At 43.4% G+C, this 24,671-nt stretch overlaps 1 protein-coding gene across 1 annotated transcript in view; it reads right to left on the reverse strand.

Annotated features, from left to right (window-relative positions):
* Nucleotides 1–5,073: 5,073 nt before the first annotated feature.
* LOC120054365 (sushi, von Willebrand factor type A, EGF and pentraxin domain-containing protein 1-like) overlaps nucleotides 5,074–24,671 on the reverse strand; it is a 35,533-nt gene continuing 15,935 nt past the window's right edge. Inside the window, exons 14-27 of the mRNA XM_039001776.1 lie at nucleotides 24,086–24,271; nucleotides 23,429–23,614; nucleotides 22,264–22,449; nucleotides 21,342–21,527; nucleotides 20,685–20,870; nucleotides 19,519–19,704; nucleotides 18,597–18,782; nucleotides 17,272–17,457; nucleotides 16,615–16,800; nucleotides 15,450–15,635; nucleotides 14,528–14,713; nucleotides 14,024–14,275; nucleotides 5,754–5,861; nucleotides 5,074–5,459 (exon numbers count right to left, since the gene is read on the reverse strand). Coding sequence (XP_038857704.1) covers nucleotides 5,389–5,459; nucleotides 5,754–5,861; nucleotides 14,024–14,275; nucleotides 14,528–14,713; nucleotides 15,450–15,635; nucleotides 16,615–16,800; nucleotides 17,272–17,457; nucleotides 18,597–18,782; nucleotides 19,519–19,704; nucleotides 20,685–20,870; nucleotides 21,342–21,527; nucleotides 22,264–22,449; nucleotides 23,429–23,614; nucleotides 24,086–24,271 — 2,477 coding nt within the window. The 3' untranslated portion in view covers nucleotides 5,074–5,388. The remainder of the gene's footprint in view (nucleotides 5,460–5,753; nucleotides 5,862–14,023; nucleotides 14,276–14,527; nucleotides 14,714–15,449; nucleotides 15,636–16,614; nucleotides 16,801–17,271; nucleotides 17,458–18,596; nucleotides 18,783–19,518; nucleotides 19,705–20,684; nucleotides 20,871–21,341; nucleotides 21,528–22,263; nucleotides 22,450–23,428; nucleotides 23,615–24,085; nucleotides 24,272–24,671) is intronic.

Raw genomic sequence — 24,671 nt, forward strand, 5'->3', positions numbered from 1 at the left:
CACTGACAATCACTCAATTAGCCATGTCAGCTAACAACTTTTAGACGGGTAAGTTAGTCTAGCCAGTTCTCTTAACATGTAGTAATCATGGCTGAATACCGACCAGGCACACAGGGCACGTGGCCCGGGGGGCCTGTCCTCCAGAGCGCCCTCAATGATTTTGTTAGTCACTCTCACTCAGATATCATTAATATGGCATAAGTCATGGCAAAATGTGTGAAATTGCAGGAAATTAGCTTTAAAACTGCAAAGAAAAACGATCTGTGCTCCATGGCAACAAAAGTAGAATTGCATCAAATTTGTTATAAAATTCTACCCCCAAAAATTTCAAAATGTGAACTGTAGAAAACTTGCTTTAAAACTGCAACATTTTCTCTACGTCCCATGACAAAATGTGTAGAATTGCAGGAAATTAACTTTAGAATGTACATCCACTAAAAAAACGAATTGTGTGGTTTGGGCCTCAAAAAGTCTGGAGCCGGCCCTGGTGCAAGTCAATGGTCAGGAACAATCTAACGGTCTGTCACCAGTGGTATTCAACTGCCAACCAGTCCAGACCATAGAGTAGAACATGAGTGAAATCCTCCTGGTATCCCTTCAGGAAATAGGGTTGGAGAACCCTGGAGTAGAACATGTGATCGAATGTGTGTGTGTGCGTTCGTGCGTTTGTGCACGTACACGCGTTTCTCCGCTGCACACTGGCCCGGTTGCCAGCAGCATCCCGTGAGACGAGGAAAAATAATCAAATGGATATCATACGGTCACAGCGGGTAGCGATAACCTCATTATTATTCTGACGGTAGCCAAACGGCTTCCTGTCAGCGAATCGGTTATTTATTGCACCTCCCGTGCCAACCGTGGGGCACAAACCCTCTGTCTTTTAACCACTATAATTGGCTTCAAGCTGTTTCAGCGCGGAGACAGATGCGCTCGCTTTGTAGAAGAATCTCGAACGAACCATTTCTTAGTTCACCTTCAGCTAGAAGCAGACCATATGATATGGCCATTGTGGACCAAGTGTACAATATGATGTCCAACAAAACATGTCTGGAGACACAACATTGGAACCAGTTCTGGGGAAGCTACTCTGAAAATATACTATAGTTTACCAAGCACAGGAGGTTGGTGACACCTTAATTGGGCTTGTGGTAATAACTGAACCGGAATCAGTGGAATGGTATAAAACACATGTTTTATGGTAATAACTTAACCGGAATCAGTGGAATGGTATAAAACACATCAAACACATGGTTTAAGGTAATAACTGAACCGAAATCAGTGGAATGGTATAAAACACATCAAACACATGGTTTATGGTAATAACTGAACCGGAATCAGTGGAATGGTATAAAACATATCAAACACATGGTTTATGGTAATAACTGAACCGGAATCAGTGGAATGGTATAAAACACATGGTTTTCATTTGCTTCGTTCCAGCCGTTATCATGAGCCGTTCTCCGCTCAGGAGCCTCCACTGTTACCAAGCTACCAATTACTTCACATTGGAAGAAGTTAAGCTACGCTAAAGCTACCGCTATGGAAAATATAGTTTACTGAACGTTACTTACTTTAAAAAATTATGATCATATCTAGATCTGAAATGTCAACCTGGTCTCAGAGCATTTCGTATAACTTGTTATATACACTCCATTTAGTATGATATGTTACGTTTTTGTATGGTATGTATTAATTTGGGGATGTCCATCACACATTTCGCATGATATGTTACGAATTACAATCCGTACTTTTTACGTTACGAATGAGCAAAACGTACAATATATTATGAACATGCAAAACGTATGATATGTTACGAATTCCAATTTGTTGTGGTTAATGTAAGCTAAGTGGCTAATGCTAACATCAGCTAGCTGGCTAATGTTAGCTTGGCTAGAGGTTCGGGTTAAGGTTAGGAGTTAGGTTAAAGATGTAATGTTAGGGTTAGCTACCATGCTAAGTAGCTAAAAAGTAGTTGAAAAGTTGCGAATTAGCTAAAGTTGTCCGTGATGAGATTTGAACACGCCTTTGGGGTGCCAGACGTTTGCGTTATACACCCATCCATCCACCCTGACCAATCGCCTTCCTTTTGTTTTTACCTTAAGTAACCATCTGTCTCATGTAACCATACCAAACGTAACATATCAAACTAATTTGAGTGTCCCGGATTTACATTTTATTGTTTACGTTTAATCTATGAGACCAGGCTGGGAATGTCATAGACTACAAATTGCAAGGATAGATCACTCTGGTGTCAGAATGTGTAATTTAGCCGATTAAACACAAAAGCTGTGTTTCAATTGAGAATTAGGCAGGTCTGATGCAAAAAAAAAAAAGAAGGAAATTATTGCCTTCTTCACCCATATTTTATTGTTGTTGGGTGCACAAATGTAGGGTGTAGTTCCAGCAGTTAGCTACACCACTACATGCCAAAAAAAGTAATCAACTACTGAAAACACTACCAAGATTTTAAATTAGTTCAACTGCCAACAAGCTAATGTAGTTAAATTACTAGTTGAACTACATATAGTTTACTACCCCCCCAACACTGATTAAAACTCATATTGTGATCAGTTAAGTGCCTCATGTCAAAGGCCCAAACAATTCTTTATAAATACTACAAATAATGGTTGTATTGCTCCTAGCTTGCTAATATCCCTCAATCACCTAACAAGGTCATAATTAAGGGTTATGTTGGCTTTTTCATGAGAGCACTCCGTTTCAGTCCACATTATGAAATAGATGGAGTTGGAAGGGAGTTGACTCCAACCCTGACAATACTATCGATGTTTAGATGATGGATCACCTGTCAGACAGGCAGGACACTACATGCCAGGTTGACACTTTGTGGTCACCTGGCAACCCTCCAGCCTCCAGAGAGAGTGGGGTTAGAAAGGGGTGAGACGGGAAGGGGGGGTGCGAGGGGGGGGGGGGGGGGGGCAGGGGGAGCAAAGGGGTGGGGTGGGGGTGGGGTGGACAGGGGGAGCGAAGGGGTGGGGTGGGCTTTGAGGTGGGGGAGCGAAGGGGTGGGGTGGGCTTTGAGGTGGGGGAGCGAAGGGGTGGGGTGGGCTTTGAGGTGGGGGAGTGAGGGGGTGGGGTGGGGGAGCGAGGGGGTGGGGTGGGCTTTGAGGTGGGGGAGCGAGGGGGTGGGGTGGGCATTGAGGTGGGGGAGCGAGGGGGTGGGGTGGGCTTTGAGGTGGGGGAGCGAAGGGGTGAGGTGGGGGAGCGAAGGGGTGGGGTGGGCATTGAGGTGGGGGAGCGAAGGGGTGAGGTGGGCTTTGAGGTGGGGGAGCGAGGGGGTGAGGTGGGCTTTGAGGTGGGGGAGCGAGGGGGTGGGGTGGGCTTTGAGGTGGGGGAGCGAAGGGGTGAGGTGGGCATTGAGGTGGGGGAGCGAAGGGGTGGGGTGGGGGAGCGAAGGGGTGGGGTGGGCATTGAGGTGGGGGAGCGAAGGGGTGAGGTGGTAAGTGAGGCAGAGGGAGAGAGGAAGGAGGTGGACAGTGAGGCAGGGTGAGAGGGGGGTGAGGTGGACAGTGAGGCAGGGTGAGAGGGGGCTGAGGTGGACAGTGAGGCAGAGTGAGAGGGGGCTGAGGTGGACAGTGAGGCAGAGTGAGAGGGGGCTGAGGTGGACAGTGAGGCAGGGTGAGAGGGGGCTGAGGTGGACAGTGAGGCAGGGTGAGAGGGGGCTGAGGTGGACAGTGAGGCAGAGTGAGAGGGGGCTGAGGTGGACAGTGAGGCAGGGTGAGAGGGGGCTGAGGTGGACAGTGAGGCAGAGTGAGAGGGGGCTGAGGTGGACAGTGAGGCAGGGTGAGAGGGGGGTGGGGTGGACAGTGAGGCAGAGTGAGAGGGGGCTGAGGTGGACAGTGAGGCAGGGTGAGAGGGGGGTGAGGTGGACAGTGAGGCAGAGTGAGAGGGGGCTGAGGTGGACAGTGAGGCAGGGTGAGAGGGGGGTGAGGTGGACAGTGAGGCAGAGTGAGAGGGGGGTGAGGTGGTCAGTGAGGCAGGGTGAGAGGGGGGTGAGGTGGACAGTGAGGCAGAGTGAGAGGGGGGTGAGGTGGTCAGCGAGGCAGGGTGAGGGGGGGCTGAGGTGGTCAGCGAGGCAGTGTAAGAGGGGGTGAGGTGGGCATAATTTTCTCAACTTTTGCAAATGTTTTATACTGAATGTTATCAGATCTTCAACCTAAATCTAATATGAGATGAAGGGAACCTGAGTGAACAAATAACACAACAATTGCAAAATTCCTCCACAGCGACGTGAGAGACTGATCAACAACTACAGGAAGTGTTTGGTTGGAGTCATTGCAGCTAAAGGGGGCGCAACCAGTTATTGAGTGTAAAGGCGGCAATTACTTTTCACACAGGGTAATTGGGTGTGGCATAATTTTGTTAATTAAATAAATAAAATAAGTATATATATTTTTTTGTTATTTCAAAACACTCAGGTTCCCTTTCTCTAATATTAGATTTCGGTTGAAGAGCTGATAACATTCAATACAAAAGAAATGGAGAAAATACTTTTTTTTACAGCACTGCACATTCTGCATTCTATTGATCTCAATATATTGAATTCAACATTTGTCCAAGTGAACGTGATGAGAAACATAGAAAGCCAGGAGTTTGACTGCAAGCTACATACAGATATGGGATCTTAATTTGATCAATCTGTTGTCGCTGAGAATTTTCCTGCGCTGCAGGATTTACATAAATTCACTGAAAACCACTAACATACTTATTGCACTGTAATGTAGCCCAATTTTGGCCAGCTAATAGCCTAACCACCGATCAAGCAACATTACATCACAGAAAAGTGTGAATGGACTAAATGTTCAAATCCTGTTGATGCAAGATTATTTTGCTGCGACAATACTGGACAAATTAAAATCCTACATATCTAACATCCATTAAAGGTGAAATATGCAGAAATCACTCCGCCATTTCCTAGTTGCTAAAATTCTAACAGTTTTCCTAATATACACAAAACAGAGTGTAGAGAATCATTGTACCATCTAAATCGCTGTGAAATATATTTTCAATTGCATTTTCAGCTGTTTGAAGCTGGTGTACAAAAACCCGAAAGTAAAAGATGCAAAAACGAAACTTAAGAATGGGAAGCATAGAAATAGTATACATAGAACAGATCTATTGCTTCTTAGACTTATTTTCAATAATTACATATCTATAACTCACATTTCTATGTGAATCTGGTCGGGTCGCCCAAAAGTTACATATTTTAGCTTTAACAGCCCATACACAAAAATAGGTATAGAAAAAATTGTATAAAAGGAACAGTGATGGCTTTAAATACATTGAAAACAATTAACTTGTTTAATCCAATATCCAACTCGTTATGCAAAACCTTGTTTTACAGTACAATGTCATTAAGCACATTCTTTTTTAAGAAATCTCAAAAGCAGGGTTCTCTCTTTCCTCCCATAACGAGTTGTCAAAGTTGAAGTCACCTGTGACTGACCAGAAACAGGGATTATTATTATGGAACAGGCTTTAACTATACTATCAGTATACTTACACACTACTACAACAGTACTATACTTATATACTAATACTACTATAGTACTATAGTATCACTGCTTCTAACACAGTAAGGCCTAACACAGTAAGACATTATAGATGAAAGAAAGATGGCCCGTTTGAAATAGTGTCAAACACAAGAAATTTCCTCCTCAAGCTCTGGTGCAATAGCCTGGTGACGAGGTTACACATACAATATGAAATACATGTCTTTAATCCATTTCTCTTACCTTTCTTGCTGAGCTTCTTTGCGACCAGCATGCCCAGTCCCAGCAATAGTAACAGCCCAGCAGCAGAGGCAGCTCCCACCACTGCATAGGCCAACATCCTAGAGGACTCTTTAACACAACAACCTGAGTCACTATCCCTGACTCTATAGAACAACCAGTCACTATCCCTGACTCTATAGAACAACCAGTCACTATCTCTGACTCTATAGAACAACCAGTCACTATCCCTGACTCTATAGAACAACCAGTCACTATCCCTGACTCTATAGAACAACCAGTCACTATCTCTGACTCTATAGAACAACCAGTCACTATCCCTGACTCTATAGAACAACCAGTCACTATCCCTGACTCTATAGAACAACCAGTCACTATCCCTGACTCTATAGAACAACCAGTCACTATCTCTGACTCTATAGAACAACCAGTCACTATCCCTGACTCTATAGAACAACCAGTCACTATCCCTGACTCTATAGAACAACCAGTCACTATCTCTGACTCTATAGAACAACCAGTCACTATCCCTGACTCTATAGAACAACCAGTCACTATCCCTCACTCTATAGAACAACCAGTCACTATCTCTGACTCTATAGAACAACCAGTCACTATCCCTGACTCTATAGAACAACCAGTCACTATCCCTGACTCTATAGAACAACCAGTCACTATCCCTGACTCTATAGAACAACCAGTCACTATCTCTGACTCTATAGAACAACCAGTCACTATCCCTGACTCTATAGAACAACCAGTCACTATTTCTGACTCTATAGAACAACCAGTCACTATCCCTGACTCTATAGAACAACCAGTCACTATCCCTGACTCTATAGAACAACCAGTCACTATCTCTGACTCTATAGAACAACCAGTCACTATCTCTGACTCTATAGAACAACCAGTCACTATCTCTGACTCTATAGAACAACCAGTCACTATCCCTGACTCTATAGAACAACCAGTCACTATCTGACTCTATAGAACAACCAGTCACTATCCCTGACTCTATAGAACAACCAGTCACTATCTGACTCTATAGAACAACCAGTCACTATCTCTGACTCTATAGAACAACCAGTCACTATCTCTGACTCTATAGAACAACCATTCACTATCTCTGACTCTATAGAACAACCAGTCACTATCCCTGACTCTATAGAACAACCAGTCACTATCCCTGACTCTATAGAACAACCAGTCACTATCTCTGACTCTATAGAACAACCAGTCACTATCCCTGACTCTATAGAACAACCAGTCACTATCCCTGACTCTATAGAACAACCAGTCACTATCCCTGACTCTATAGAACAACCAGTCACTATCTCTGACTCTATAGAACAACCAGTCACTATCTCTACCTCTATAGAACAACCAGTCACTATCCCTGACTCTATAGAACAACCAGTCACTATCTCTGAATCTATAGAACAACCAGTCACTATCCCTGACTCTATAGAACAACCAGTCACTATCTCTGACTCTATAGAACAACCAGTCACTATCCCTGACTCTATAGAACAACCAGTCACTATCCCTGACTCTATAGAACAACCAGTCACTATCCTTGACTCTATAGAACAACCAGTCACTATCCCTGACTCTATAGAACAACCAGTCACTATCCCTGACTCTATAGAACAACCAGTTACTATCCTTGACTCTATAGAACAACCAGTCACTATCCCTGACTCTATAGAACAACCAGTCACTATCCTTGACTCTATAGAACAACCAGTCACTATCCCTCACTCTATAGAACAACCAGTCACTATCTCTGACTCTATAGAACAACCAGTCACTATCCCTGACTCTATAGAACAACCAGTCACTATCTCTGACTCTATAGAACAACCAGTCACTATCCCTGACTCTATAGAACAACCAGTCACTATCTCTGACTCTATAGAACAACCAGTCACTATCCCTGACTCTATAGAACAACCAGTCACTATCCCTGACTCTATAGAACAACCAGTCACTATCTGACTCTATAGAACAACCAGTCACTATCTCTGACTCTATAGAACAACCAGTCACTATCTCTGACTCTATAGAACAACCATTCACTATCTCTGACTCTATAGAACAACCAGTCACTATCCCTGACTCTATAGAACAACCAGTCACTATCCCTGACTCTATAGAACAACCAGTCACTATCTCTGACTCTATAGAACAACCAGTCACTATCCCTGACTCTATAGAACAACCAGTCACTATCCCTGACTCTATAGAACAACCAGTCACTATCCCTGACTCTATAGAACAACCAGTCACTATCTCTGACTCTATAGAACAACCAGTCACTATCCCTGACTCTATAGAACAACCAGTCACTATCCCTGACTCTATAGAACAACCAGTCACTATCCTTGACTCTATAGAACAACCAGTCACTATCCCTGACTCTATAGAACAACCAGTCACTATCCCTGACTCTATAGAACAACCAGTTACTATCCTTGACTCTATAGAACAACCAGTCACTATCCCTGACTCTATAGAACAACCAGTCACTATCCTTGACTCTATAGAACAACCAGTCACTATCCCTGACTCTATAGAACAACCAGTCACTATCCTTGACTCTATAGAACAACCAGTCACTATCCCTGACTCTATAGAAGAACCAGTCACTATCTCTGACTCTATAGAACAACCAGTCACTATCCTTGACTCTATAGAACAACCAGTCACTATCTCTGACTCTATAGAACAACCAGTCACTATCCCTGACTCTATAGAACAACCAGTCACTATCCCTGACTCTATAGAACAACCAGTCACTATCCCTGTTTCTATAGAACAACCAGTCACTATCCCTGACTCTATAGAACAACCAGTCACTATCTCTGACTCTATAGAACAACCAGTCACTATCCCTGACTCTATAGAACAACCAGTCACTATCCCTGACTCTATAGAACAACCAGTCACTATCCCTGACTCTATAGAACAACCAGTCACTATCCCTGACTCTATAGAACAACCAGTCAATATCCCTGACTCTATAGAACAACCAGTCACTATCCCTGACTCTATAGAACAACCAGTCACTATCCCTGACTCTATAGAACAACCAGTCACTATCCCTGACTCTATAGAACAACCAGTCACTATCCCTGACTCTATAGAACAACCAGTCACTATCTCTGACTCTATAGAACAACCAGTCACTATCCTTGACTCTATAGAACAACCAGTCACTATCTCTGACTCTATAGAACAACCAGTCACTATCCCTGACTCTATAGAACAACCAGTCACTATCCCTGACTCTATAGAACAACCAGTCACTATCCCTGACTCTATAGAACAACCAGTCACTATCCCTGACTCTATAGAACAACCAGTCACTATCTCTGACTCTATAGAACAACCAGTCACTATCCCTGACTCTATAGAACAACCAGTCACTATCCCTGACTCTATAGAACAACCAGTCACTATCCCTGACTCTATAGAACAACCAGTCACTATCCCTGACTCTATAGAACAACCAGTCACTATCTCTGACTCTATAGAACAACCAGTCACTATCCCTGACTCTATAGAACAACCAGTCACTATCCCTGACTCTATAGAACAACCAGTCACTATCCCTGACTCTATAGAACAACCAGTCACTATCTCTGACTCTATAGAACAACCAGTCACTATCCTTGACTCTATAGAACAACCAGTCACTATCTCTGACTCTATAGAACAACCAGTCACTATCCCTGACTCTATAGAACAACCAGTCACTATCCCTGACTCTATAGAACAACCAGTCACTATCCCTGACTCTATAGAACAACCAGTCACTATCCCTGACTCTATAGAACAACCAGTCACTATCTCTGACTCTATAGAACAACCAGTCACTATCCCTGACTCTATAGAACAACCAGTCACTATCTCTGACTCTATAGAACAACCAGTCACTATCCCTGGCTCTATAGAACAACCAGTCACTATCTCTGACTCTATAGAACAACCAGTCACTATCCCTGACTCTATAGAACAACCAGTCACTATCTCTGACTCTATAGAACAACCAGTCACTATCCCTGACTCTATAGAACAACCAGTCACTATCCCTGACTCTATAGAACAACCAGTCACTATCCTTGACTCTATAGAACAACCAGTCACTATCCCTGACTCTATAGAACAACCAGTCACTATCCCTGACTCTATAGAACAACCAGTTACTATCCTTGACTCTATAGAACAACCAGTCACTATCCCTGACTCTATAGAACAACCAGTCACTATCCTTGACTCTATAGAACAACCAGTCACTATCCCTCACTCTATAGAACAACCAGTCACTATCTCTGACTCTATAGAACAACCAGTCACTATCCCTGACTCTATAGAACAACCAGTCACTATCTCTGACTCTATAGAACAACCAGTCACTATCCCTGACTCTATAGAACAACCAGTCACTATCTCTGACTCTATAGAACAACCAGTCACTATCCCTGACTCTATAGAACAACCAGTCACTATCCCTGACTCTATAGAACAACCAGTCACTATCTGACTCTATAGAACAACCAGTCACTATCTCTGACTCTATAGAACAACCAGTCACTATCTCTGACTCTATAGAACAACCATTCACTATCTCTGACTCTATAGAACAACCAGTCACTATCCCTGACTCTATAGAACAACCAGTCACTATCCCTGACTCTATAGAACAACCAGTCACTATCTCTGACTCTATAGAACAACCAGTCACTATCCCTGACTCTATAGAACAACCAGTCACTATCCCTGACTCTATAGAACAACCAGTCACTATCCCTGACTCTATAGAACAACCAGTCACTATCTCTACCTCTATAGAACAACCAGTCACTATCCCTGACTCTATAGAACAACCAGTCACTATCTCTGACTCTATAGAACAACCAGTCACTATCCCTGACTCTATAGAACAACCAGTCACTATCCCTGACTCTATAGAACAACCAGTCACTATCCCTGACTCTATAGAACAACCAGTCACTATCCCTGACTCTATAGAACAACCAGTCACTATCCCTGACTCTATAGAACAACCAGTCACTATCTCTGACTCTATAGAACAACCAGTCACTATCCCTGACTCTATAGAACAACCAGTCACTATCCCTGACTCTATAGAACAACCAGTCACTATCCCTGACTCTATAGAACAACCAGTCACTATCTCTGACTCTATAGAACAACCAGTCACTATCCTTGACTCTATAGAACAACCAGTCACTATCTCTGACTCTATAGAACAACCAGTCACTATCCCTGACTCTATAGAACAACCAGTCACTATCCCTGACTCTATAGAACAACCAGTCACTATCCCTGACTCTATAGAACAACCAGTCACTATCCCTGACTCTATAGAACAACCAGTCACTATCTCTGACTCTATAGAACAACCAGTCACTATCCCTGACTCTATAGAACAACCAGTCACTATCTCTGACTCTATAGAACAACCAGTCACTATCCCTAACTCTATAGAACAACCAGTCACTATCTCTGACTCTATAGAACAACCAGTCACTATCCCTGACTCTATAGAACAACCAGTCACTATCCCTGACTCTATAGAACAACCAGTCACTATCCTTGACTCTATAGAACAACCAGTCACTATCCCTGACTCTATAGAACAACCAGTCACTATCCCTGACTCTATAGAACAACCAGTTACTATCCTTGACTCTATAGAACAACCAGTCACTATCCCTGACTCTATAGAACAACCAGTCACTATCCTTGACTCTATAGAACAACCAGTCACTATCCCTCACTCTATAGAACAACCAGTCACTATCTCTGACTCTATAGAACAACCAGTCACTATCCCTGACTCTATAGAACAACCAGTCACTATCTCTGACTCTATAGAACAACCAGTCACTATCCCTGACTCTATAGAACAACCAGTCACTATCTCTGACTCTATAGAACAACCAGTCACTATCCCTGACTCTATAGAACAACCAGTCACTATCCCTGACTCTATAGAACAACCAGTCACTATCTGACTCTATAGAACAACCAGTCACTATCTCTGACTCTATAGAACAACCAGTCACTATCTCTGACTCTATAGAACAACCATTCACTATCTCTGACTCTATAGAACAACCAGTCACTATCCCTGACTCTATAGAACAACCAGTCACTATCCCTGACTCTATAGAACAACCAGTCACTATCTCTGACTCTATAGAACAACCAGTCACTATCCCTGACTCTATAGAACAACCAGTCACTATCCCTGACTCTATAGAACAACCAGTCACTATCCCTGACTCTATAGAACAACCAGTCACTATCTCTACCTCTATAGAACAACCAGTCACTATCCCTGACTCTATAGAACAACCAGTCACTATCTCTGACTCTATAGAACAACCAGTCACTATCCCTGACTCTATAGAACAACCAGTCACTATCTCTGACTCTATAGAACAACCAGTCACTATCCCTGACTCTATAGAACAACCAGTCACTATCCCTGACTCTATAGAACAACCAGTCACTATCCTTGACTCTATAGAACAACCAGTCACTATCCCTGACTCTATAGAACAACCAGTCACTATCCCTGACTCTATAGAACAACCAGTTACTATCCTTGACTCTATAGAACAACCAGTCACTATCCCTGACTCTATAGAACAACCAGTCACTATCCTTGACTCTATAGAACAACCAGTCACTATCCCTGACTCTATAGAACAACCAGTCACTATCTCTGACTCTATAGAACAACCAGTCACTATCCCTGACTCTATAGAACAACCAGTCACTATCTCTGACTCTATAGAACAACCAGTCACTATCCCTGACTCTATAGAACAACCAGTCACTATCTCTGACTCTATAGAACAACCAGTCACTATCCCTGACTCTATAGAACAACCAGTCACTATCCCTGACTCTATAGAACAACCAGTCACTATCTCTGACTCTATAGAACAACCAGTCACTATCCCTGACTCTATAGAACAACCAGTCACTATCCCTGACTCTATAGAACAACCAGTCACTATCCCTGACTCTATAGAACAACCAGTCACTATCCCTGTTTCTATAGAACAACCAGTCACTATCCCTGACTCTATAGAACAACCAGTCACTATCTCTGACTCTATAGAACAACCAGTCACTATCCCTGACTCTATAGAACAACCAGTCACTATCCCTGACTCTATAGAACAACCAGTCACTATCCCTGACTCTATAGAACAACCAGTCACTATCCCTGACTCTATAGAACAACCAGTCAATATCCCTGACTCTATAGAACAACCAGTCACTATCCCTGACTCTATAGAACAACCAGTCACTATCCCTGACTCTATAGAACAACCAGTCACTATCCCTGACTCTATAGAACAACCAGTCACTATCCCTGACTCTATAGAACAACCAGTCACTATCTCTGACTCTATAGAACAACCAGTCACTATCCTTGACTCTATAGAACAACCAGTCACTATCTCTGACTCTATAGAACAACCAGTCACTATCCCTGACTCTATAGAACAACCAGTCACTATCCCTGACTCTATAGAACAACCAGTCACTATCCCTGACTCTATAGAACAACCAGTCACTATCCCTGACTCTATAGAACAACCAGTCACTATCTCTGACTCTATAGAACAACCAGTCACTATCCCTGCCTCTATAGAACAACCAGTCACTATCTCTGACTCTATAGAACAACCAGTCACTATCCCTGACTCTATAGAACAACCAGTCACTATCCCTGACTCTATAGAACAACCAGTCACTATCTCTGACTCTATAGAACAACCAGTCACTATCCCTGACTCTATAGAACAACCAGTCACTATCTCTGACTCTATAGAACAACCAGTCACTATCCCTGACTCTATAGAACAACCAGTCACTATCCCTGACTCTATAGAACAACCAGTCAATATCCCTGACTCTATAGAACAACCAGTCACTATCTCTGACTCTATAGAACAACCAGTCACTATCTCTGACTCTATAGAACAACCAGTCAATATCCCTGACTCTATAGAACTACCACAGTCACCACAGGGTCAGAACAGAGCAGATAAACCAAGATGTCACCCTGTAAGGATGGATGCTATGCTCTAGTCACATGAGATGAAGAAAAATCAGGGGAAATTATGATATGACCTAATGTACTACTGTTCAATTGAATTCAGTGTATATAATGTAAACAATATTGTATATAATATTTGATGTAAACAAATAGTCATTACAACCTTGGACAGAGGTGATGTTTCTTTGGCAAAAGGGCACAAGGTCACTCCATTGTCCCTCTGAGGTGCAGGACAGCACTTCTGTTCCGTTCAGATAGTAGCCTTTGCTGCAGGTGAAGAGGCACAGAGAGCTGAAGCTAAACTCCCCGAGGGAGTGTGAGCAGTTCATGAAGGGTCCCCGAGTTGGTGGTGGAGTTGAGGTTGGAGTGGGTGGTGGAGATGGCAGTCGGGGCAATAGGTTCTCACACTGGACCACTGTAGGGGTTTAATCAATCAGAAAATGGCTCTAGGTTGAAGATAAATGGTTAAGACAAGGATTCTAATATCCCAGAACTCTTTGCATAAATGAAGAAGAATTCAAACTAAGGGATGAGCGATGCTGCTCAGCAACGGCACTGGTCCCATGAATCTGTTTATTTTCTAAAGGTTCCACATGGAATCATTACATTTTCGTAACCTGGGTATCTTCAACCTAGCTATGGTTTGAATTAGGATGTGGTGAGTTACCCAGACAGAGGGGGGCTCTCCTGCTCCATGTGCCCAGGGAGGTGCACTCTGTATCAGCCAACCCGTTCAGCAGGAACCCCTCCTCACAGGAGAACAGACACTGGGACCCGTAGTGGAACTGACCATGGAGGTCAGAGCAGTTCATGGAGCCATGCGGGGGAGAGGTTAAAGCGTCGCACTGCAGAGCTGGAGGGATATAAAGAGGACACAGGTTGTGACACACAGGCCCAAGATATTCCTATTATAATTACACATTTATATTTATCTATTCCTATTATAATATGATATTTTGTTTTATATAACCTTTATTTAATTAGGCAAGTCAGTCAAAAACGAATTCTTATTCACAATGACGGCCTACCCCGGCCAATGCTGGGCCAATTGTCCGCCGCCCTATGGGACTCCCAATCACGGCTGGTTGTGATACAGCCTGGAATCAAACCATGGTCTGTAGTGACGCCTCTAGCACTGAGATGCAGTGCCTTAGACCGCTGTGCCACTCGGGAGCCCCCCCATGCCAGATATACTGTTCCTAATCCTTCAGCTAACCACAATAGTTTAGGTTCTCCGTTCCAACCCTTTGGATTTATTCAGTGAGGTGAAACAATTCAGAATTTTCCAGATAGAAATTAAGTGAATAGATCTGACACAGTTCCAAATCCTACATGACAATCACATCTGTTCTACACCACACATTTCTACCTGAACACCCCTGGTCTTACCCTGACAGACAGGAAGGGCGTGGCTCCAGTAACCCAGTGAGGGGCAACGGGTGGAGTTAGTTCCTACCAGAACAAAACCCTTCTCACACTCCAGGGTACAGGTGGAGCCATAGCGGAACTCATTCATAATGTATTCTTTTTGAATAAATAATAATTCTTATCACATTGAAACTCCCTCTAGTTGTCTTGGTATAGCTCACGTTCACATGCAGGTGTGTGGTTGGTCCATTGTCCAGTAGATAAACAGGTGAGGTTGGTGTCTCCTCTCAGCAGGTAGCCCTCCTCACAGGAGAACCCACAGGAGGAGGTGAAGGAGGAAGCCCCCAGGGGGTCCACACAGGACATGTTCCCCATGGCAGGAGGGGACAGGGGGCCACACCTTACCACTGTAGTAGGCAGGGTTGGGGAGTAAGAAATGACATGTAATCGGATTATAAAAAAACAAACTACTCAGTTACGTTACCAGCAAAAATATTGTAATCAGATTACAGACACTGTACTTTTGAAAAACTAGATGATAACTTCTTGGATTACTTTAAAAGTCATAAATGATGTTTACCAAAAAATACATTAAAACACCTCTCTGTTTTCTCAGTGACATTCAATTCAGCATTGAAAAAAGGCACAAGTTTAAGTTTGTTTGTTCTTCCTGAGCGAGTCTGACCACAAGTCAGAGACCTCTATGATGGCACACCAAATGATTACCACCAATCAGAGACCTCTATGACGGCACACCAAATGATTACCACCAATCAGAGACCTCTATGAAGGCACACCAAATGATTACCACCAATCAGAGACCACTATGATGGCACACCAAATGATTACCACCAATCAGAGACCTCTATGACGGCACACCAATTGATTACCACCAATCAGAGACCTCTATGACGGCACACCAAATGATGACCACCAATCAGAGACCTCTATGATGACACACCTAACGTGTTTGATGGATCATTTTTGACTTCTTCTAATGCCTCTTCAGGGGAAAGTCATCCAAAAGTAACCCAAAAAAATCTGATTATGTTACTGAGGTTAGGTAATCAAAACGTTACTGATTACAATTTTGTCCAGATAACTAGTAACTAACAGATTACATTTACAAAGTAACCTACAAAACCAACCCTGTTAGTAGGATACAGATAAGAGAAGACGCAGAGAAACACACTACATTCACATCCTGATCCATAGAAAGATAAATGAATAGTAACACTGTAAGTCACGTACCTCTGTAACAGTAGATGTTTGGCCTAATGTGCATTATGAGAATAATATGTCCCTATTACTTATTTAAAAAGCTTCATTCTCGGCCCAGTAGATGGGGGTATGTATCCAGCATGGTTTGAAGAAGTGTTGAGTTACCCAGACAGAGGGGGGCTCTCCTGCTCCATGTGCCCAGGGAGGTGCACTCTGTATCAGCCAACCCGTTCAGCAGGAACCCCTCCTCACAGGAGAACAGACACTGGGACCCGTAGTGGAACTGACCATGGAGGTCAGAGCAGTTCATGGAGCCATGCGGGGGAGAGGTTAAGGCGTCACACTGCTGAGCTGGAGGGGCACAGAGAGAAGTCAGATATGAGTGACACCAGACACATTCTGTGAATCCTTTACTTAACCAATAGCACATTGACTAAACACAAGTCATTTTAGGCTTCTACGTTGGAACCCTTGGTATTCAGAGAGAAATGTATATGAATACCTCTGATCTGACACAATTTCCAAAAATAGATGCCAGACAGACTATGGTTCTAGGATGAAAATAACAAAGGCTTTACTAAATGACAGAGAGAAAATGGTTCTAGGTTGTAGATAAATGGTTAAGACAAGGATTCTAATATCCCAGAACTCTTTGCATAAACGAGGAAGAATTCAATCTAAAGGATGAGCGATGCTGCTCAGCAACGGCACTGGTCCCATGAATCTGTTTATTTTCTAAAGCTTCCACATGGAATCATTACATTTTCGTAACCTGGGTATCTTCAACCTAGCTATGGTTTGAATTAGGATGTGATGAGTTACCCAGACAGAGGGGGGCTCTCCTGCTCCATGTGCCCAGGGAGGTGCACTCTGTATCAGCCAACCCGTTCAGTAGGAACCCCTCCTCACAGGAGAACAGACACTGGGACCCGTAGTGGAACTGACCATGGAGGTCAGAGCAGTTCATGGAGCCATGCGGGGGAGAGGTTAAAGAGTCGCACTGCTGAGCTGGAGGGATATAAAGAGGACACAGGTTGTGACACACAGGCCCAAGATATATCTATTATAATTACACATTTATATTTATCTATTCCTATTATAATATGATATTTTGTTTTATATAACCTTTATTTAATTAGGCAAGTCAGTCAAAAACTAATTCTTATTCACAATGACGGCCTACCCTGGCCAATGCTGGGCCAATTGTCCGCCGCCCTATGGGACTCCCAATCACGGCCGGTTGTGATACAGCCTGGAATCGAACCAGGGTCTGTAGTGATGCCTCTAGCACTGAGATGCAGTGCCTTACATTAAAACACCTTTCTGTTTTCTCAGTGACATTCAATTCAGCATTAAAAAATGGCGCAAGTTTAAGTTTGTTTGTTCTTCCTGAGCGAGTCTGACCACATGTCAGAGACCTCTATGACGGCACACCAAATGATGATCACCAATCAGAGACTTCTATGATGACACACCAAATGATGACCACCAATCAGAGACCTCTATGACGGCACACCAAATGATGACCACCAATCAGAGACCTCTATGACGGCACACCAAATGATGACCACCAATCAGAGACCTCTATGACGGCACACCAAATGATTACCACAAGTCAGAGACCTCTATGATGGCACACCAAATAATGACCACCAATCAGAGACCTCTATGATGGCACACCAAATGATGACCACCAATCAGAGACCTCTATGATGACACACCTAATGTGTTTGATGGATCCTTTTTGACTTCTTCTAATGCCTCTTCAGGGGAAAGTCATCCAAAAGTAACCAAAATAAATCTGATTATGTTACTGATGTTGGGTAAGCAAAACGTTACTGATTACAAATTTGTCCAGGTAACTAGTAACTAACGGATTACATTTACAAAGGAACCTACAAAACCAACCCTGGTAGTAGGATACAGATAAGAGAAGATGCAGAGAAACACACTACATTCACATCCTGATCCATAGAAAGCTAAATGAATAGTAACGCTGTAAGTCACGTACCTCTGTAACAATAGATATTTGGACTAAATGTGCATTATGAGAATAATATGTCCCTATTACTTATTTAAAAAGCTTCATTCTCGGCCCAGTAGATGGGGGTATGTATCCAGCATGGTTTGAAGAAGTGTTGAGTTACCCAGACAGAGGGGGGCTCTCCTGCTCCATGTGCCCAGGGAGGTGCACTCTGTATCAGCCAACCCGTTCAGCAGGAACCCCTCCTCACAGGAGAACAGACACTGGGACCCGTAGTGGAACTGACCATGGAGGTCAGAGCAGTTCATGGAGCCATGCGGGGGAGAGGTTAAAGCGTCGCACTGCTGAGCTGGAGGGGTATAAAGAGGACACAGGTTGTGACACACAGGCCCAAGCTATTCCGATTATAATTACACATTTACATTTATCTATTCCTATTATAATATGATATTTTGTTTTATTTAACCTTTATTTAATTAGGCAAGTCAGTCAAACACGAATTCTTATTCACAATGACGGCCTACCCTGGCCAATGCTGGGCCAATTGTCCGCCGCCCTATGGGACTCCCAATCACGGCTGGTTGTGATACAGCCTGGAATCAAACCATGGTCTGTAGTGACGCCTCTAGCACTGAGATGCAGTGCCTTAGACCGCTGTGCCACTCGGGAGCCCCCCCATGCCAGATATACTGTTCCTAATCCTTCAGCTAACCACAATAGTTTAGGTTCTCCGTTCCAACCCTTTGGATTTATTCAGTGAGGTGAAACAATTCAGAATTTTCCAGATAGAAATTAAGTGAATAGATCTGACACAGTTCCAAATCCTACATGACAATCACATCTGTTCTACACCACACATTTCTACCTGAACACCCCTGGTCTTACCCTGACAGACAGGAAGGGAGTGGCTCCAGTAACCCAGTGAGGGGCAACGGGTGGAGTTAGTTCCTACCAGAACAAAACCCTTCTCACACTCCAGGGTACAGGTGGAGCCATAGCGGAACTCATTCATAATGGATTATTTTTGAATAAATAATAATTCTTATCACATTGAAACTCCCTCTAGTTGTCTTGGTATAGCTCACGTTCACATGCAGGTGTGTGGTTGGTCCATTGTCCAGTAGATAAACAGGTGAGGTTGGTGTCTCCTCTCAGCAGGTAGCCCTCCTCACAGGAGAACCCACAGGAGGAGGTGAAGGAGGAAGCCCCCAGGGGGTCCACACAGGACATGTTCCCCATGGCAGGAGGGGACAGGGGGCCACACCTTACCACTGTAGTAGGCAGGGTTGGGGAGTAAGAAATGACATGTAATCGGATTATAAAAAAACAAACTACTCAGTTACGTTACCAGCAAAAATATTGTAATCAGATTACAGACACTGTACTTTTGAAAAACTAGATGATTACTTCTTGGATTACTTTAAAAGTCATAAATGATGTTTACCAAAAAATACATTAAAACACCTTTCTGTTTTCTCAGTGACATTCAATTCAGCATTGAAAAAAGGCACAAGTTTAAGTTTGTTTGTTCTTCCTGAGCGAGTCTGACCACAAGTCAGAGACCTCTATGATGGCACACCAAATGATTACCACCAATCAGAGACCTCTATGACGGCACACCAAATGATTACCACCAATCAGAGACCTCTATGAAGGCACACCAAATGATTACCACCAATCAGAGACCACTATGATGGCACACCAAATGATTACCACCAATCAGAGACCTCTATGACGGCACACCAATTGATTACCACCAATCAGAGACCTCTATGACGGCACACCAAATGATGACCACCAATCAGAGACCTCTATGATGACATACCTAACGTGTTTGATGGATCATTTTTGACTTCTTCTAATGCCTCTTCAGGGGAAAGTCATCCAAAAGTAACCCAAAAAAATCTGATTATGTTACTGAGGTTAGGTAAGCAAAACGTTACTGATTACAATTTTGTCCAGGTAACTAGTAACTAACGGATTACATTTACAAAGGAACCTACAAAACCAACCCTGTTAGTAGGATACAGATAAGAGAAGATGCAGAGAAACACACTACATTCACATGCTGATCCATAGAAAGCTAAATGAATAGTAACGCTGTAAGTCACGTACCTCTGTAACAATAGATATTTGGACTAAATGTGCATTATGAGAATAATATGTCCCTACTACTTATTTAAAAAGCTTCATTCTCGGCCCAGTAGATGGGGGTATGTATCCAGCATGGTTTGAAGAAGTGTTGAGTTACCCAGACAGAGTGGGGCTCTCCTGCTCCATGTGCCCAGGGAGGTGCACTCTGTATCAGCCAACCCGTTCAGCAGGAACCCCTCCTCACAGGAGAACAGACACTGGGACCCGTAGTGGAACTGACCATGGAGGTCAGAGCAGTTCATGGAGCCATGCGGGGGAGAGGTTAAGGCGTCACACTGCTGAGCTGGAGGGGCACAGAGAGAAGTCAGATATGAGTGACACCAGACACATTCTGTGAATCCTTTACTTAACCAATAGCACATTGACTAAACACAAGTCATTTTAGGCTTCTACGTTGGAACCCTTGGTATTCAGAGAGAAATGTATATGAATACGTCTGATCTGACACAATTTCCAAAAATAGATGCCAGACAGACTATGGTTCTAGGATGAAAATAACAAAGGTTTTACTAAATGACAGAGAGAAAATGGTTCTAGGTTGAAGATAAATGGTTAAGACAAGGATTCTAATATCCCAGAACTCTTTGCATAAACGAGGAAGAATTCAATCTAAAGGATGAGCGATGCTGCTCAGCAACGGCACTGGTCCCATGAATCTGTTTATTTTCTAAAGCTTCCACATGGAATCATTACATTTTCGTAACCTGGGTATCTTCAACCTAGCTATGGTTTGAATTAGGATGTGATGAGTTACCCAGACAGAGGGGGGCTCTCCTGCTCCATGTGCCCAGGGAGGTGCACTCTGTATCAGCCAACCCGTTCAGTAGGAACCCCTCCTCACAGGAGAACAGACACTGGGACCCGTAGTGGAACTGACCATGGAGGTCAGAGCAGTTCATGGAGCCATGCGGGGGAGAGGTTAAAGAGTCGCACTGCTGAGCTGGAGGGATATAAAGAGGACACAGGTTGTGACACACAGGCCCAAGATATATCTATTATAATTACACATTTATATTTATCTATTCCTATTATAATATGATATTTTGTTTTATATAACCTTTATTTAATTAGGCAAGTCAGTCAAAAACGAATTCTTATTCACAATGACGGCCTACCCCGGCCAATGCTGGGCCAATTGTCCGCCGCCCTATGGGACTCCCAATCACGGCTGGTTGTGATACAGCCTGGAATCAAACCATGGTCTGTAGTGACGCCTCTAGCACTGAGATGCAGTGCCTTAGACCGCTGTGCCACTCGGGAGCCCCCCCATGCCAGATATACTGTTCCTAATCCTTCAGCTAACCACAATAGTTTAGGTTCTCCGTTCCAACCCTTTGGATTTATTCAGTGAGGTGAAACAATTCAGAATTTTCCAGATAGAAATTAAGTGAATAGATCTGACACAGTTCCAAATCCTACATGACAATCACATCTGTTCTACACCACACATTTCTACCTGAACACCCCTGGTCTTACCCTGACAGACAGGAAGGGCGTGGCTCCAGTAACCCAGTGAGGGGCAACGGGTGGAGTTAGTTCCTACCAGAACAAAACCCTTCTCACACTCCAGGGTACAGGTGGAGCCATAGCGGAACTCATTCATAATGTATTCTTTTTGAATAAATAATAATTCTTATCACATTGAAACTCCCTCTAGTTGTCTTGGTATAGCTCACGTTCACATGCAGGTGTGTGGTTGGTCCATTGTCCAGTAGATAAACAGGTGAGGTTGGTGTCTCCTCTCAGCAGGTAGCCCTCCTCACAGGAGAACCCACAGGAGGAGGTGAAGGAGGAAGCCCCCAGGGGGTCCACACAGGACATGTTCCCCATGGCAGGAGGGGACAGGGGGCCACACCTTACCACTGTAGTAGGCAGGGTTGGGGAGTAAGAAATGACATGTAATCGGATTATAAAAAAACAAACTACTCAGTTACGTTACCAGCAAAAATATTGTAATCAGATTACAGACACTGTACTTTTGAAAAACTAGATGATAACTTCTTGGATTACTTTAAAAGTCATAAATGATGTTTACCAAAAAATACATTAAAACACCTCTCTGTTTTCTCAGTGACATTCAATTCAGCATTGAAAAAAGGCACAAGTTTAAGTTTGTTTGTTCTTCCTGAGCGAGTCTGACCACAAGTCAGAGACCTCTATGATGGCACACCAAATGATTACCACCAATCAGAGACCTCTATGACGGCACACCAAATGATTACCACCAATCAGAGACCTCTATGAAGGCACACCAAATGATTACCACCAATCAGAGACCACTATGATGGCACACCAAATGATTACCACCAATCAGAGACCTCTATGACGGCACACCAATTGATTACCACCAATCAGAGACCTCTATGACGGCACACCAAATGATGACCACCAATCAGAGACCTCTATGATGACACACCTAACGTGTTTGATGGATCATTTTTGACTTCTTCTAATGCCTCTTCAGGGGAAAGTCATCCAAAAGTAACCCAAAAAAATCTGATTATGTTACTGAGGTTAGGTAATCAAAACGTTACTGATTACAATTTTGTCCAGATAACTAGTAACTAACAGATTACATTTACAAAGTAACCTACAAAACCAACCCTGTTAGTAGGATACAGATAAGAGAAGACGCAGAGAAACACACTACATTCACATCCTGATCCATAGAAAGATAAATGAATAGTAACACTGTAAGTCACGTACCTCTGTAACAGTAGATGTTTGGCCTAATGTGCATTATGAGAATAATATGTCCCTATTACTTATTTAAAAAGCTTCATTCTCGGCCCAGTAGATGGGGGTATGTATCCAGCATGGTTTGAAGAAGTGTTGAGTTACCCAGACAGAGGGGGGCTCTCCTGCTCCATGTGCCCAGGGAGGTGCACTCTGTATCAGCCAACCCGTTCAGCAGGAACCCCTCCTCACAGGAGAACAGACACTGGGACCCGTAGTGGAACTGACCATGGAGGTCAGAGCAGTTCATGGAGCCATGCGGGGGAGAGGTTAAGGCGTCACACTGCTGAGCTGGAGGGGCACAGAGAGAAGTCAGATATGAGTGACACCAGACACATTCTGTGAATCCTTTACTTAACCAATAGCACATTGACTAAACACAAGTCATTTTAGGCTTCTACGTTGGAACCCTTGGTATTCAGAGAGAAATGTATATGAATACCTCTGATCTGACACAATTTCCAAAAATAGATGCCAGACAGACTATGGTTCTAGGATGAAAATAACAAAGGCTTTACTAAATGACAGAGAGAAAATGGTTCTAGGTTGTAGATAAATGGTTAAGACAAGGATTCTAATATCCCAGAACTCTTTGCATAAACGAGGAAGAATTCAATCTAAAGGATGAGCGATGCTGCTCAGCAACGGCACTGGTCCCATGAATCTGTTTATTTTCTAAAGCTTCCACATGGAATCATTACATTTTCGTAACCTGGGTATCTTCAACCTAGCTATGGTTTGAATTAGGATGTGATGAGTTACCCAGACAGAGGGGGGCTCTCCTGCTCCATGTGCCCAGGGAGGTGCACTCTGTATCAGCCAACCCGTTCAGTAGGAACCCCTCCTCACAGGAGAACAGACACTGGGACCCGTAGTGGAACTGACCATGGAGGTCAGAGCAGTTCATGGAGCCATGCGGGGGAGAGGTTAAAGAGTCGCACTGCTGAGCTGGAGGGATATAAAGAGGACACAGGTTGTGACACACAGGCCCAAGATATATCTATTATAATTACACATTTATATTTATCTATTCCTATTATAATATGATATTTTGTTTTATATAACCTTTATTTAATTAGGCAAGTCAGTCAAAAACTAATTCTTATTCACAATGACGGCCTACCCTGGCCAATGCTGGGCCAATTGTCCGCCGCCCTATGGGACTCCCAATCACGGCCGGTTGTGATACAGCCTGGAATCGAACCAGGGTCTGTAGTGATGCCTCTAGCACTGAGATGCAGTGCCTTACATTAAAACACCTTTCTGTTTTCTCAGTGACATTCAATTCAGCATTAAAAAATGGCGCAAGTTTAAGTTTGTTTGTTCTTCCTGAGCGAGTCTGACCACA

Source organism: Salvelinus namaycush, chromosome 10 (assembly GCF_016432855.1).
Source record: "Salvelinus namaycush isolate Seneca chromosome 10, SaNama_1.0, whole genome shotgun sequence".
Classification (NCBI taxonomy): Eukaryota; Metazoa; Chordata; class Actinopteri; order Salmoniformes; family Salmonidae; genus Salvelinus; species Salvelinus namaycush.